This window comes from Crocuta crocuta, unplaced genomic scaffold (assembly GCF_008692635.1).
Source record: "Crocuta crocuta isolate KB4526 unplaced genomic scaffold, BGI_CrCroc_1.0 scaffold36, whole genome shotgun sequence".
Classification (NCBI taxonomy): Eukaryota; Metazoa; Chordata; class Mammalia; order Carnivora; family Hyaenidae; genus Crocuta; species Crocuta crocuta.
The window spans coordinates 8,088,104-8,102,472 of NW_027532203.1; the positions used below are offsets into that span (position 1 = coordinate 8,088,104).

Sequence of the window (14,369 nt, forward strand, 5' to 3'; positions counted from 1 at the left end):
GGCCCCTATTCAAAGACAGCTGCATTGATGTTTTGCTGGGATCCCTTTCTGCCTCCCCCCCAACCCCCGCCCATGAATAACTGGTTATTTCTGAGAATGAGCCAAGCCTGTGGAGAAGGTTTCGCAGAGTTTCTGGGTCCCATCCATCACAAGGGATAGAGATTCCAACCTGTTATGCCATCTGCTTTGGCAGAGGTCACACCCAGGGACAGACTGAGCCTCTCTGACCCGAACCCTGAGACCCTGCTCTCCGGATCATGCACTTGATTACTGCTCTTGCTCACGATGCGACAGCTTTCTCAGTCAAAGCCCGTTGGTTATCGGTCTTGTCCCTTTACATTTTCCTCTTTTTCCTACTTCTCTTCATTTCAGGGAGGGATCCAGTGTCCCCACCACACGACTGAACTCCATTTTCTACGATTTTCACTTCCGCTCTTGATCGGCCGTGATAAGGATTAATTATTGCATTTTTAGTTTCCTCAAGCCCTTCCTGACTGCCCACTTTCCCCTTCCCCACACGGTGTTCCTATCTCCCTGTGGCTGTCTGGCTCTGTCCTGTAAGTGCCATGGCGACCTTCAAGGATGGTGGACAGTTGTGTGTAGGGTGTGAGGTGGGCACATTAATTTTTTTAAATCTTTACTTTTGAGAGGGCGTGAGCAGGGGAGGGGCAGAGAGAGAGAGAGACACAGAATCCCAAGCAGGCTCCAGGCTCTAAGCTGTCAGCACAGACCCCGACACGGGGCTCAAACCCACAAACCGTGAGGTCATGACCTGAGCTGAAGTCGGACTCTCAACCGACTGAGCCACCCAGGGGCCCTTGGTGAGCACGTTTCTTGGCAGAAAACCTTTTCAGTTCTTTGACAGCTCTCTAGAGATTTGCGGACAGTATTCATTTATCCTGCTGCACTTTTTGGTAAGCCCTCGATGGTTTTTCCTTTCTCCATTGATTCCTCCTCAAAGACTGCACTGCCGTTCCCTTTCAGTAATGGAGTCTTCCCATCACATCCACACCGAGCAAGTTAATAAATCCAAGCCCGCTTCCTGGGACTGAGCGGTCTTACGCACAGCTCGGCAATACCAAGATAGAATTTTTTTCCAGGGGCTGCAGTTTCCAGCGAGCTCTGGAATGAGAAGATGAACCAGAGAGAGGGCGGGCAGAGAGTGGAAAGGAGAAAAACACCTCTGGGGCCTCTGAAAGGAACATGTAGTGATGAAAAGGGCAGTCAGCCAGCAGTGCAGACTGGAGAGAAATGGTTCTTCCCCACCCTGTTGGGGGAGTCTAATTACTCCAACCTTTTGGGAAGATAATTTGGCAACAGGCATCAATTTTAATGGGCACAGCATTCCCTGTCATAATACTTTCTTTTAGAATTTACACCAAGGGGGGGAAAATTGGTCAAATGTATAAAATGTATACTCCGAGATTATAATTATGCGGCCTATATAGCAAAATAATGAAAGCGCCTAGCAACGGGGCATGGTTACAAAATGCACAGTCTAGGAAATGGAATTCAGTGTAGCCACTTTAATGGAATACTTCAGCATTTCCTGACATGGAAAGGTACCTCGGACATATTCACAGTGGACGTATGCATCGTGCAATCCCATTCTGTAAAAATAAAACATCTTGGTGTGCATGTGTTTACAAAGAGTAATTCTGGAAGACATGCATCAAAACTTTAATCGTGAATCTTCTCTAGGTAAGAAACTGGATGATTTTTATATATAGTTATCGTACTGCTTTGAGGTTTATTATTTAAGTCAGTATTCTGTAATCAGATAAACGACTATAACTGTTGTGGAAGGAAAAAAGAGGGATCATGCTGTCTGCTAAGTAAGGAGGTCAGGCAGGCAGTGACTGTGGGCAGTGGTTTGGCTTCGTGGTGAATTTTTTTTTTAATTTTTTACTTTATTTTGGAGAGGGAGAGATCACGACGTGAGCCAGACGCTCAACCGACTGAGCCGCCCAGGCGCCCCCTCGTGGTAGGTTCTGATGGCGGGTGTCCCTAGGAGGCGGTGCCGGGTGCGCCAGGGCAGGCAGGAGGGGATGGTTTTCAGGTGTTGCTCCCAGAGCCTGGCAATCGGGGTCTCTGAGCCCAGGCTCTCGGTGCTGCTCCAATCCTGTCCTGCCTGAGCTGCTCACAGACAACATTTTAGTGGGCAGTAGCGGCTGCTGTTACAATTCCACTTTTTAATCTGACTTCCGAGGGCCAAACACAGATGGCTTCCTGTGGTCCAGGCACAGTGTTAGGCTCGTCCCAGGGGACATCACTAAACTATCCCAACAAGGAACGTGCCATTGCCTCCATTTGCTCATGGATCCGGTGACTCTGCAGAAGTGGAGAGAACCAGGGTCAAGCCCAAGTTCATCTGATTGCAAAGCCCACAGCCCTGCGGTGGCATCTGCTTGAGCCCCTGCACATAGATTGCTTGGGCCAGCCTCCATCTCTGCCCACATGCGTCCTACCATCGTCCTATGCTGCTGTCCTGTTCGTGGGGTCCCCCACCCTTCACACTTTCTAAGTCAGACACAGTGGCTCCAGGAGGGCAAGGGCTCGTGCTCCTGACGACTGCACGGCAGCCCAGCTGGGCGAGAGAAGCAGGTTTGTCCATCAGGGCTCGTCCTGACTCCCCAGTCCCACGGGCCACATTACGGGGCCACGCTCAAGTGTTAACGGTGCTTCAGAGGCGGCGGCTGACGCCTAGTGCCCTGACACAGGCCACGAAGGCACTGGCAGACGGAGCCAGCATGCTGCTCCCTGTGTCCTCTGTTGCCTCTTCTCTGGGGTGGCTTCCTGCCACCCTGTGTCCCCATTATACAGAGTACACACTTCCTCTGCGACACTGGCTTCTGGGCCAGTGTCCTCGCTGTCTTGTGTCTGAACTCAAGGACCCAATGAGAACAGCAGTAACACGGTGCCTGCACACAGTCTGTACTTCGGGAAAAATTCTCTCCATCAAGACTGTGAATTCGATCACAGGAAACTCTCAGGACATGGGACTCTCACGGAACGTGGCAAGTTCAAACTCTGGCTTCACACGTACCCCCAGATCTTTCCAGGATGACTTATGTCGAGTGTCTGAAGAGTCTGCTGAGAATCCGGTGGGTCGTATCAAGGGTACCGGCCGCGGGCGGAGCAAGGTGCAGCTGCTTCTTGCCGTATCCTTGGGCAGTGCACATGCTGGGCAAACGGCCGCCTGGTGGCAGGTCAGGTGCCTCACGAGCCCTGTGGGATGGGCCTCGGGGGCCAGGCCGCCTCAGCCTCCCTGGCCTCTCCAAGCAGACATGAATATGGGTCGAGACTCCTGAGTGAACCTGCCCTTCTACCTTCGCGTTTCCCGCAGCTGCCACCTGTGCAGCTCCCGGACCTGGAATCTGAGGAGCCAGGGCCCCCTTCCGTCCCGGAGTCGCCTGCGCATTACGCTCCGGGTGTGGTGTTTCTGGGCGTCTGCCAGGACCTTGCCCCGCGTGTCGCTCATCTCTCCCATTTCCAATTTCTGCCTTTCACTCATTCCTGTCGCCCGTGCAGACTTGCTCAGCCTGTTTTCATGCCCGACCCCTGAAGGGCCCTGAGAGCCCCCTCCCCATCCCTCTCTTCCCATTAAATCTCAATAAACAGATCCGCAGGACGCCTGTGGTACATACCGGGGCCTTTCGGGAGCAGGGCCACAAACCACTGTAATGGCTGAGACTCTTGTCCTCTAAGAACTAGATTTTACCGCCCTGGGGGTGACATCACCCCAGCTGAGAATGTACGCCTCATGTATGCAGGCCGCTGCTCATTCTGTCCCCTCCCTCCTACACGGCTTTGCAAGAGTCCACCCCTCCTTCCGGTGCCTTTTCCAAACAACTGGATCAGATGCTCATTTGCTGAGCTGGCAGTAAAGAATTTCTACTCGATGCGACTCTGAAAAAGTGACGTCTCCTGTGGGCTCTGGGTGCACCTGGTGCGCAAGTGCGTGGTGTTTCCTTCTGCCGGGCACACGAAGATTGCTCAGGTGCTGTAACCTGTTCAGTGGAAACATTCCTAAGAGGCCCTGGAAACCAGCGGCTCCAAACTGTCACTGGCCCAGATGGAAGCAGATGGCACAATGATGACAGCAGCTGCAGTTTCTTTCCACAACGTGACGGCTGCCACCCAGCTCTGTGGCTGAGGTTTCCAGCTGTGGGAGGAGAACACGGCGGACAGCACCGAGGACGGCCCGCTGCCCGTAGGCGCCGCTTGGATGGTGACTTCTCACCACTGAGGACAGGACCGTGTTTTGGCACAAGGGAGGCGTGAGCTTCCTCTTAGGTTCAAATAAATGGCGATGTGCGGTGCACAGCTTCACAGGGGTCCTGAAGAGGGGAGACGCTTGCACATCGGTGGAGGCCCACGCTGGTCTGGAGTGTCCGCTCAGCACCAGACGCTGTGCAGGTGAGTACACAGTGGTGAGCAAACTGCACACCCAGGGCTGCCACTAGGCTGCATTTAAGGCTTCCACCAAAACATACAGCGAACCGCACAGCCGGCAGTGCTGTAGGCCACGGGGAGACAGGCACATACTCTGAAGGATTATGGCCAGGGATCAGGGTCGGTTTCCTGCAGGTAGGAGGCAGTATGTTCCCAAAAGACGGAACAGCATGAGCAAAGGTCCTGAGGCGAGAAGGAACCTGGTGTGCTCATGAAGTCCAATGAGACCAGACGCATGAGGAGCAGCTCAGTGATGCAAAATACCACCTGAACACAGAGCAGATGGGGCAAGGCCATGCAGGACCTCATGGGGCCGGAGAGCTGGACCTTTATCTTCTGCTGTTTCTGGCAGAGGGAGGACATGACGGTTTGTCCATCCTGAAAAGACCAGTCAGCCATGATAGGAGGCCAAGCTGGATAGAAAAGCCCAGAGAGGAGTGGACGAGACGAGCTGGTAGCTTAGACGGGGGTGCTGGGGTGAGGGACAGGGAGAACAGAAGGATCTAAGATGTATTTCGGCGCTGAAGTGAACAGGGCTTGGGGAGGGAATGGAAATGGGAGATGCGATCCATACATATCGATCTTACTCCCCTAAGTTCCCTCTCAATTTCTTCCCAGAATGCAAAGTAGAGAACATGAGCTCCCTGTTAATCAGCCTGGCTTTCTGAATCAGGAAGGCAGTCGTTGAACAAACAGGGTACCTGGTCATTGTCTCACTCGTCCTGGGAGTCTGTTTCGATTACTCGCGTTCCTCTACCCGATTCAATCCCAAAGTCAGAAGAATCTACAGCATTTAATGAGGAGACCCGAGAACCGTTTCTAATGCATAATTGATATGAACTATGATGATAACCAGAATAGCCTTTATTAGAAGTCTACTCAAAAATCCAAACGTCTTATGTTTGGTTTTCATTTATGAGTGGAAACAGCTCCAAGCTCCTGTAACCAAGAAAGCTTTCCCAGTGCGTCTGCTTCTAGCTCTGGTGTAACTAATGTCTTCTGAACCGTGTTATTTAAGTTAGTCATATGGGTTTCTATAAGTGGATGTAAGGTTGTTTTTTATTTTCAGTCGACACACAAGATGGATTTTAAGTCTTTCTGGGTTATCTCTACTTCCTCCATGTGTTAAAGAGGAAAGGAAGACACAGTTCCATGACGATCCACATGACCCTTTGAAAATTAACAGTTAAGGCCCTTAAATGGGTCCTGCTTACAAAACAAAGTCACATCAATTTAAGTGATGTTGTTTTCTCACACGTGGAGCTTCTGTTACTGGTAACATTATTAACATCTAAAGAAAACCAGGTTAGCGCTACTCATTCATTTGCTCAGTTAGCATTTAGGAGGCCTCAACTGCACGCTGAGCACCAGAGACAACCGAGCTGACGTCAGGCTGAGGGCGGCTCACAGGACATGGTAGGTGGGTAATGATCAGAGGAAACGCTGAGCAGAGCTGGGGTGGGGGGTGGGCAGAGAACGCGCAGGAGTGGGGAGGACACCGCCCACACAGCGACCTGGCCCGGAAGCAGCTCTGGGGACAAGGTTATAGCCACACTATGGTTGTCAAGGTGAGCAGATCAAGGGGTCAAAAGATAAGGCTATAGGTGGGCAGCTCTGGGTCACAAACTGTGCTAAAAAAAAAAAAAAGGTTTTAATATAGACTAAAGGCCACAAGATGGTCAACAATGTTTTAGTGGAAGAATTACATGATGGTATTTGCCTTCTAAGACTGTGAGCCCACGAGGGCAGTGACCTGATCTCTTGGCTTTGCCCATAAAACCGAGCACAGCAATGTAAAGCAAGAGGCATTTTTGGACAGAGCAGTATACTTTTAATAACCTCTGAAGCTAAGGACCACCCTTCACACGGGCTCTGTGTCTCATTAATTTCAGGGTCATGTAGGTTTGGTCCAGGAGATGGGAAGTCTCTCTGGGCTTTCGTGAAAGGACAGCTACCAGGGTCGGATAATACCACTGAGACCTCCTGAAAAGCACTGTTAGGACCAAGGACAAATCAAATGTTTTGGGTTTAAGATAAACACATCTTCTGGAACTTTAAGGTGAAGATGAAAATACCAAGCAGGCAACTCTATCTTTGAAATGGACCCTTATGATTAATTCAGCCTAATGAGCGTGTGGGCGCAAAGCGAGAAGGGAATGTTAGAAAACCCCAAGCCTGCTGGGCTCCAGAAGACACAATTCACCATGGCAGCAGAACTATTAAGCAGGGAGACCACCCCAAGGCCCCCCAAATATCAGCTATCCTGGTCATGTCCTTATACCACAAAGGAAACACATTATTTTTTGAAGTACTTAAAATTCTAAAACCAAGGCCCAAACATTCATGTTCGATTTGCTTTAGGTGAGGAGAAGATATGGCTCGTGCCCCAGAGGCCTTAGAATCTCTAAGCTGGCCGGAAGAGAGAATAGGCAGTAATTGGGACTTAGCTTCCTGGGAGGACAAGGAAGTACTGATAAGAAGAGGTGGTTAATTAACTAACATCTGAAGCTCTTCGAGGTGGTTTCAATGGTCTATTGGAGGAGGCCTGTTACAGCCCTTCTGTGAAGGAGCCAAACTCTGAGAAATCAAAGAGGCACTCCTGGGGAATGCCAGCACATACCTGTCCAAAGTTTTCTTCATCGATACAGAACATGAGGTCCAGTTCAGTAGGATCATTTTCCAAGATCCATTTCAAAGAGTTATAATATTCACTATCCTACAGAAATGACAGAGAAATTAAGTGTTCCTCCTCAAATACAAATACATTTGACTTGTTGAAATAAATGATTAAGTCCTTCTAACATGAGTCCATTCAGAATGTTCAAGAATTCTATTAGTTGCTAATAGGTTTCCTGCTCTGCTCCAAACCTACTCTTTCCCTTTAATTTAAAATACAAACAAAAATGTTTTGGTAGTAACAAGGGACTGCAGTTGAATCCTGTCTTAAAGTGGAGAGGAAGCAACCCGCTCTGGGATGGCAGAAATAAGCTCATGAAGTTGAACATGTAGAGATCAATACACTGCCTATCTTTTTTTTTTTTTTTTAACTTTATTTACTTTGAGAGAGAGGAAGCACAAGCGAGGGAGGGGCAGAGAGAGAGGGAGAATCAGAAGCAGGCTCTGTACACTGTCAGCATGGAGCCCTATGTGGGGTTCGATTTCACAAATCGTGAGATCATGACCTAAGCTGAAAGCAAGGGTCTGCAGCTTAAGCAACTGAGCCAATATACTTCCTATCTTTTAAAGGTAAAAATATCAGAGGAAAAAAAGAAAGACAGAGAATGTTCCACTTAAACACTGATGGCTCAATACCCATTCCTGTGCCTTGAAGGCTGCTCTGGTGTCAAAGCCAGAACACCAGACCCGAGGGCTTGGGTTCCATTCTCTGGGGCAGACCCAGGCTCAGAGAAGGTGAAAGGGAATGTGTGCCTCAATTGTCAACCAGTGGGATAAAATTTAGATTTTAAAAGAAATTTCTACATTCCTAACATTATACCATCATAAAAGCATAGTGCGTTAAGGTGAAGGCTGAAAAGAAATTTGCGGATGGTACTGTGGATAGGTGCAACTCGCCCATGGAAAAACCAGCTGAGGGGGTGTGCACGGCCGGGTCATCCTCTCCCTTTGCCCAGGGAGGATGAGCCGAACAGCGACTCCTGCTGGTAGATAATGAGAACATGGCTCATAGGCCCAACTACGGAAGAGACACGGTCACCACCACAGCAAGGCCAAGGGCATGCAGATGCTTTCTGATCCAGTGACAGAACGTGAAAGCAGAGCTGCAAATATCCCCACTGGACACAGAGCCTCCTGACGGCCCCGAGAGTGTGCTGCACCCTGGCAAACTCCCACACGCNAGCAAGGGGATGTTAGAAGAGTGTCATTTTTGTTTTTACAGAAAATTCTTTCAAACCCTAAAATGGTCAGCCTATACAGAGGGCCTCTGCCTGTCATTGTCTAAGTGGCTTCATCCCCTCTCCTGTATCGGTCCCTGCCACATCAGGGGTGACAGTAAATGTTCTTCCCTTCGTCTACTTTTTGCCTATGTCCCTGCCATTTTTTGAGATCAGAAAACAGAGGGACAGCGGATGAATCTCTAAACGTTCACAGGAGCCGTTTTCAATGGAAAGCAAGAGTTGCAGTGAGGTCCCTGACTTGGCTTTCATTTGGTCAAACCAGTTCTGGGTGAGTGAGAGAGCGGAGATTTGGGTCTATCTGCCTCAAGCACCATGATTCCAGGAAATGTGAACAATAGTTCACTTATCAGAAAAATTAGGGAGATCGATGAACTGCCTGAACAAGTCAAGAAGGTTCCCTGTTGTTCCTACTGAATGACAACACCCACAAAAGTGTCACAGCTGCTACAACCCAGTCTCAGCTACCGTAAGGCACGGTGGCCCTGCGAGTGACCTGTATTTACTCACCACAGATTCCATGTCATTCAGAGTTATCTGCTTTCCCAGCATCATTTTGTAAAATGGTCTAATGAAGAAACCTAAAATATGGTGGGAGAACACGGGTTAGTTTCGAAGCTTTGATACTGCTTTGCATCAGAGCATGAAACACAAGATAAACCTGCCCTTGGGGTTGAAGGAGAGGCCAGGCCTGGCCTGGGGGGAGGTAGGGCTCAGGAAGGGGGGTGGTTACACTAGGAGAGATGGCTTAGCAGGGAGGGATCAAAAGGCTTCCGGGAGAGGGAGAAAAAAAAAAGGCTTCTTCAAGGCCAAGCAGGAGTGTGCAGGGCAAAGAGGCACAGGAACGGAGGACCCGCAGAGCACCGGGGGCGGGGCAGGGGATGATGCACAGGGCGTCCTGGGGAGGAGAGGCCAGAGAAGGAAGGCACTGGGAAGCGCACAGCCCGCAGGGGGTGGCGGCCTGGAAAAGGCACCTGAAGATCCCACCTGCACTGTGTGGGCAGTTCTGGGGAGAAAACCGGGAAGGGGGCAAGCGGGAAACGAGGGAGCCCGCTCAGAGGCTGTGCAGTCTTCCAGGGGGCCGGCGACGAAGGTCTAAGGTGATGACAGCGAGCAAGGCCCCACCTCACTGGGTCCCTTCTCCCCCTCCCCCTCCCCCCTCNGCATGGTGCACGTGCTCTGCCCACAGGGGCACTGGCGTTCCGAGCACCCTTGCCTGTGGGCGCTCTGGCTCCCAATTCCTGAAGTTCACTGTTGGCCTTCTGCCGCAGTCTCCTCCACTCCCTTGTTCCCGCCCCTCCCGGTCACTCTCTCCACTTGAGCCCAGCGTCTAAGCACTTAAATCCTACCCCACCATGAGGTGTGGCACAGTCTGGTAAGGACTCCCTGGCCCTCCAAGCCAAGCCACCTTCTCCTTGGACTGCCCCTCCTGCTGTCCGCTATTGCCTGACTCTTCTGGTCCCCATCCGCCCCCACCCCCTAAGAAAGCAGAAGTTCACTGAGGTCAGGATCGTTGTCTTCTACTTTCTATATTTCTCCACAGCAACTAAGAATGTCTTCTCACTAGGCAGCAGAAGTTAACTAAACCGACTCTAAGAAGGCGGAAGTAATCTACAGCATGACTCCAAAGTTGCTAATGAAAATATATTTATGCATACCGTATATATATATTCATATATTTTACATATACATAAATAATGAGTGCAGTTTCCTTCTAATCAGAAAAAAAATCTTTCCTTTCCCAACCAAGAATAAAATACGAACTGAGAGAACCAAAATCATCTACCAATAAAAATATATTACAGGAAAAAGTGCTGAGGGGACATCAATTATTTACTGGAATGTCTAAGGTTCCATAAACCCGATTAACACAATACTCCTGGAAATCTCGTTTTGTACTGTAATTACAGCAACCTCAAATCTTACTCTCTGCCTTCTATCCTCAACTGTTTCACACCCAAATTGCTCAGAAGTATTTCTGATTCTATTTCTTCACTGAAGATTTCTGTAATGCCCCCTTATGGGCACTACTGTTGAGATGACCAAATCCAAAAGAGGTCCCTACTATAAGCCTACAGACCCAGCCCAGGAGGGAGCCTGACTTGTAACTTTGAGAGTACCTTGAGATTCTCCCATGACTTATAGGCTCTAAATAATAATGAGATGATTCTGTGCAATCTGTTTTAGTGGTGATCCCAGGGTCAAGGTCTTCGCTGAGTTATATAGCATTGCTTTGAAATTGTTGACAATCTCTTCACATTCAAAAGTAATAATTTGGGGACAAATTGTACAAGAGCAGGATATTGGATGGATTAGATCGTTTCAATTAACTTTTCAATTAGCTTTTCCATCTGTCACCAAATCTACCTCTTGCTAACAACAAAAAACAAACAAGAAAACCCAGAAGACAGCTGTTCTGGAAAACAGAAAATGTACAAATACAGAATGTTCCGTGTTTCGCAGTGTAAGTTTAAAAAAATTCTGTTTTAGCTGTATAGATACTATGTCTTCAGTGCTCAAATTAGGAGGACACCAGGGAAAAACACCTCTTTTATGGGCAAACCGTAAAAATAATTTATTGAATTACAGAGAATCAGTTTGCTTCAAATCGTGATGTGAAAGATCCCACACGCCTAGATAAGGAGCCACAAACAGTAGTGTCCTATTTTGGTTACTTTGTGACATTTCAGTCACTTACCATCTAAGAGTTTCCCATGAAACACCGCCAGGCCGGCAACTCTTCCAATAAAAGTGAAATAAGACAAATGGTCTTCATTGCAGAGGCCTGAATTGGGATTGATCTGCAGTGTGTAGTTGTCCCTTTGGGGAGGCAGAGAGAGGAAAAGCGCAATCATACTTTCAAAGAGGAAATCCGAGAATCTGAATTCTCCTTTACCCCCCACCCCCCGTCGTCACACCTCCCCCCAGGAGGGGGCTTGCAAACATTCTCTACCCAACGGGAAGAGGCATAAGCTAGGAAGGAGAACATGTTTAGGTAGCCCCTTTGTGACCAGTGATTGGGGTCCAAAAGGGGAGGGGCATGTGCCCTGTGTCAGTTACACCATTAGAAACTGTTGATATTTGACTATTTTTGCTCTACAGAAACGTCAATTTCATATGCGTCCGCCAGATATCCTCGGAGGACAAGAGACACCATATAACAGAGTGGCTGTGTGTGGATTCCCAATGACATGAGTACTGTAGCTTGTCTCTGTGAGGAAGAGGATTGATTAATCCCTTTGAGAGGCTTCGGTTTGGAGACTAAAAATTTTTTGGTGGTACCTACTCTTGGTCTGGCCACCACCGTGCCCCGAAGGGCCGCCCGACGGCACGGGGGGGCCGCATTTCACTGGCTCCGCAACGCAGACCTCAAAATGTTCCCATGTATCTACTCAACCTTCTTCGGTCTCAAAATCTGGAGGGTCAGTGGTTTTCAAACCGGGCTCCACAGAGTTCCTTGGGGTCTCCGTGGGGACGTGGATGAGAGGTTAGGGGCTCACCTCCCCATCCTGCCCTCCACTTCAGTGGCCTCAGCAATTTCACACAGAGGCTTCCTCACGGGGCTTGGAACCACAAGAAACAAACTGGGAAATTCCTGGCTACAGCAACCGAGGGGATCACTGGAACTGCCTTCCAAAAGAGCTCCCAAGGATAGAGCACCAGGCAGATGGTGTGGGAGAACTCAAGTCCCTTAGAGCACAGGCTGCCTCTCAGCAAGGTCTCAACTATTGCACTGGGGTCTTGCATTTGGCTTATGCCTTTGGAGACTCCACAGCCTGGGAAAGGAATGGCTGGCCTTGTAAGTCATTAGTGTTTCTGATTCCTGAAAAAGCAATTAAAATCTGCCTCAGTTTCTACGTTTGGCAAGGATGAAATCCTAACACAAGGGAGAAGCTGTTTCTTCCCTTACTGGGCCAGAACACGGTCCTCTGGATCCTGAAGAATGGGTCCTCAAAGTCTGCATAATTTGCCTCTGAGTGATAGAACTTCAGAAACCATTCTTGTTCATAACACGATGAGTTTCTGAAATCTGACAATGACAGATTCTCCTGAATTAGCATAACGTTACAAACGAAAACTGCCTCTTGCTCCTTACCATAAGTAGCCAGCACATTTTCACTTTCAATGACATGAATCCACATGACAAGAGAACAATCATTTTTAGGTGTTCAGAGAGTATACTGTTGGACCGAGTAGAGTCAGAACCTGGTCTTGACTTACGGGGAGCAGGGGGAGGGACTGAAATCAGCAGTGTTAATTCATCTGAAATGACTGAGCCACACAGTTTTCCATTAAGTTTAAATTCATTGTAAATAAAACTGTTTCGGTGGTGGTGGTGGTAGTGGGGGGGACACACTCTGAGCACACTCCGCATACTTACGTCGCAGAGTACTCAAAAAGTCCATAGTAGGGGTTGAACATCTCTTTGGACAGCAGGAAGAACCACTCTCTGGCCACACCGCCGTAGTCGAGACCTTTCTCCGACTCGAACTCGATCCACAGTCTAGCTTTCAGGACATCTGGTCTTTTCACAGACATGATTCTCCGATAAGACTCTTCAAAGATGTTATTTCTGTGAAGTTTCATTTCAAACCTGTTTGGAATATCAGCCTACACGAAAGAAGGAAGCGAGCACGTAATCATACAGTAAATATACACCTTACTTTCTAAAAGAAAACAGTAACGACAATGAGTAGAAATGACAGCAGTCTTCAAGACACAAGCCTCGACGAAGGGCTCCAATGGAGACCCTCCCCTTTGTGGATCTTCTACACATAGACAGCAAGCCAGCTGTCAGACTGGAGCCAGCAACACACGAGGCACAACAGACTAAGCTGAGAAGGACAATCCTCTCCCTGCTTTACAAACAACCGTGGGGCGCTTCTTCGCCCCCTGGCAACTGAAATATGGCCGACTCTCGATATTACTTCTGTCGGAAAAAGAGGTTAGTCCAGGTAATCAAAACCCATAGAACGATCACAACCTGGTCGAGGTGAGAGCAAGCTCAGCTCTGGTAGGGCCTCCGGCTGGTGCCTGGGATCCAGCATGCCTACAAAGCTAATTTCTATTGCCACGAGGAGTGGGACCTTGATTATCACGCCAAGTTCTGGGAAAGCACCCCAGACGTCATGGTTCATAAACATGAAAATAAAAAAGCACTTGACTCAAGTTGTGAGTAACTGCTGCCTGGAAAAATAAGGGCCAGGGTGAGGCTTGCTAGGACAATGGATGTGCAGGGGAGTTTCCCAGCAGGAGAGACCACGGTGGGAAGGGTCAGAGTGAGCCAGGCTAACGTCCACGACGTCACCCCTGCCACCAGGGGAAATGTGGGTTCCTCACAAAGAAACACTGCAGTTTTAGGTGTAAACATCTGAGTCATTTCAAAGGCAAGTATCCAAGAGCTCCCTGAACCAGAACGTTGGAAGGGAGAACAGAACCCCACAGTGGGAGCCCCCCGAGGTGGAGGCTCTATCTCGGGCCTCTTTGCGTCCCCAGTGCTTTGGCCACAGCGGAGGCCCAGGAAAGAGGCATCGACTGAGGGAAGAGAGCGGGCGAGACCACGATGGAGCGCAGGCAGACAGCGGTGATAGGAGTTGTGGCCAAGACTCCCTCCTTCCCGAAGGGAGGAAGCCGGGAAATGGTTGCCTGGGCGGAACCCATGAAGGCGCAGATTGAGGAGAAAACAGGGAAAACCCGCACCAGAGAGGTGAAGTCGGACAGGAAGACAGAAGACGCAATGTTGAAGAACTGGGGAAGATGTGTCAGGAGAAAATATAACTTTGTAATTTAAAACACTGCCTGTAAAAACTTCACAGGGTTTCCTAGTTTTTGTAAAAATCGTACAGGGCTTCCCAGTGAGAATTTTAATCTGAAAATTACATTTGGTCTGAATATGCCAAATATCATAGCTTAGTATTGTACATTATATCTATGTTACAATTAAAACTAGCTTTGAATCTGAAGGGAAGGATGGAAACAGTCTTCCAAGTAGGGTCTAGG

At 49.0% G+C, this 14,369-nt stretch overlaps 1 protein-coding gene across 4 annotated transcripts in view; it reads right to left on the reverse strand.

The window, feature by feature from the left end:
• The window catches only part of NEDD4L (NEDD4 like E3 ubiquitin protein ligase), a 150,832-nt gene that overhangs the window by 13,542 nt on the left and 122,921 nt on the right, over positions 1 to 14,369 (reverse strand). For all 4 annotated transcript variants that reach the window (XM_077777563.1, XM_077777562.1, XM_077777564.1 and 1 more), the window contains 4 exons: positions 12,751 to 12,980; positions 11,068 to 11,189; positions 8,880 to 8,950; positions 7,076 to 7,171 (listed from right to left, as the gene is read on the reverse strand). In XM_077777563.1, coding sequence (XP_077633689.1) covers positions 7,076 to 7,171; positions 8,880 to 8,950; positions 11,068 to 11,189; positions 12,751 to 12,980 — 519 coding nt within the window. The remainder of the gene's footprint in view (positions 1 to 7,075; positions 7,172 to 8,879; positions 8,951 to 11,067; positions 11,190 to 12,750; positions 12,981 to 14,369) is intronic.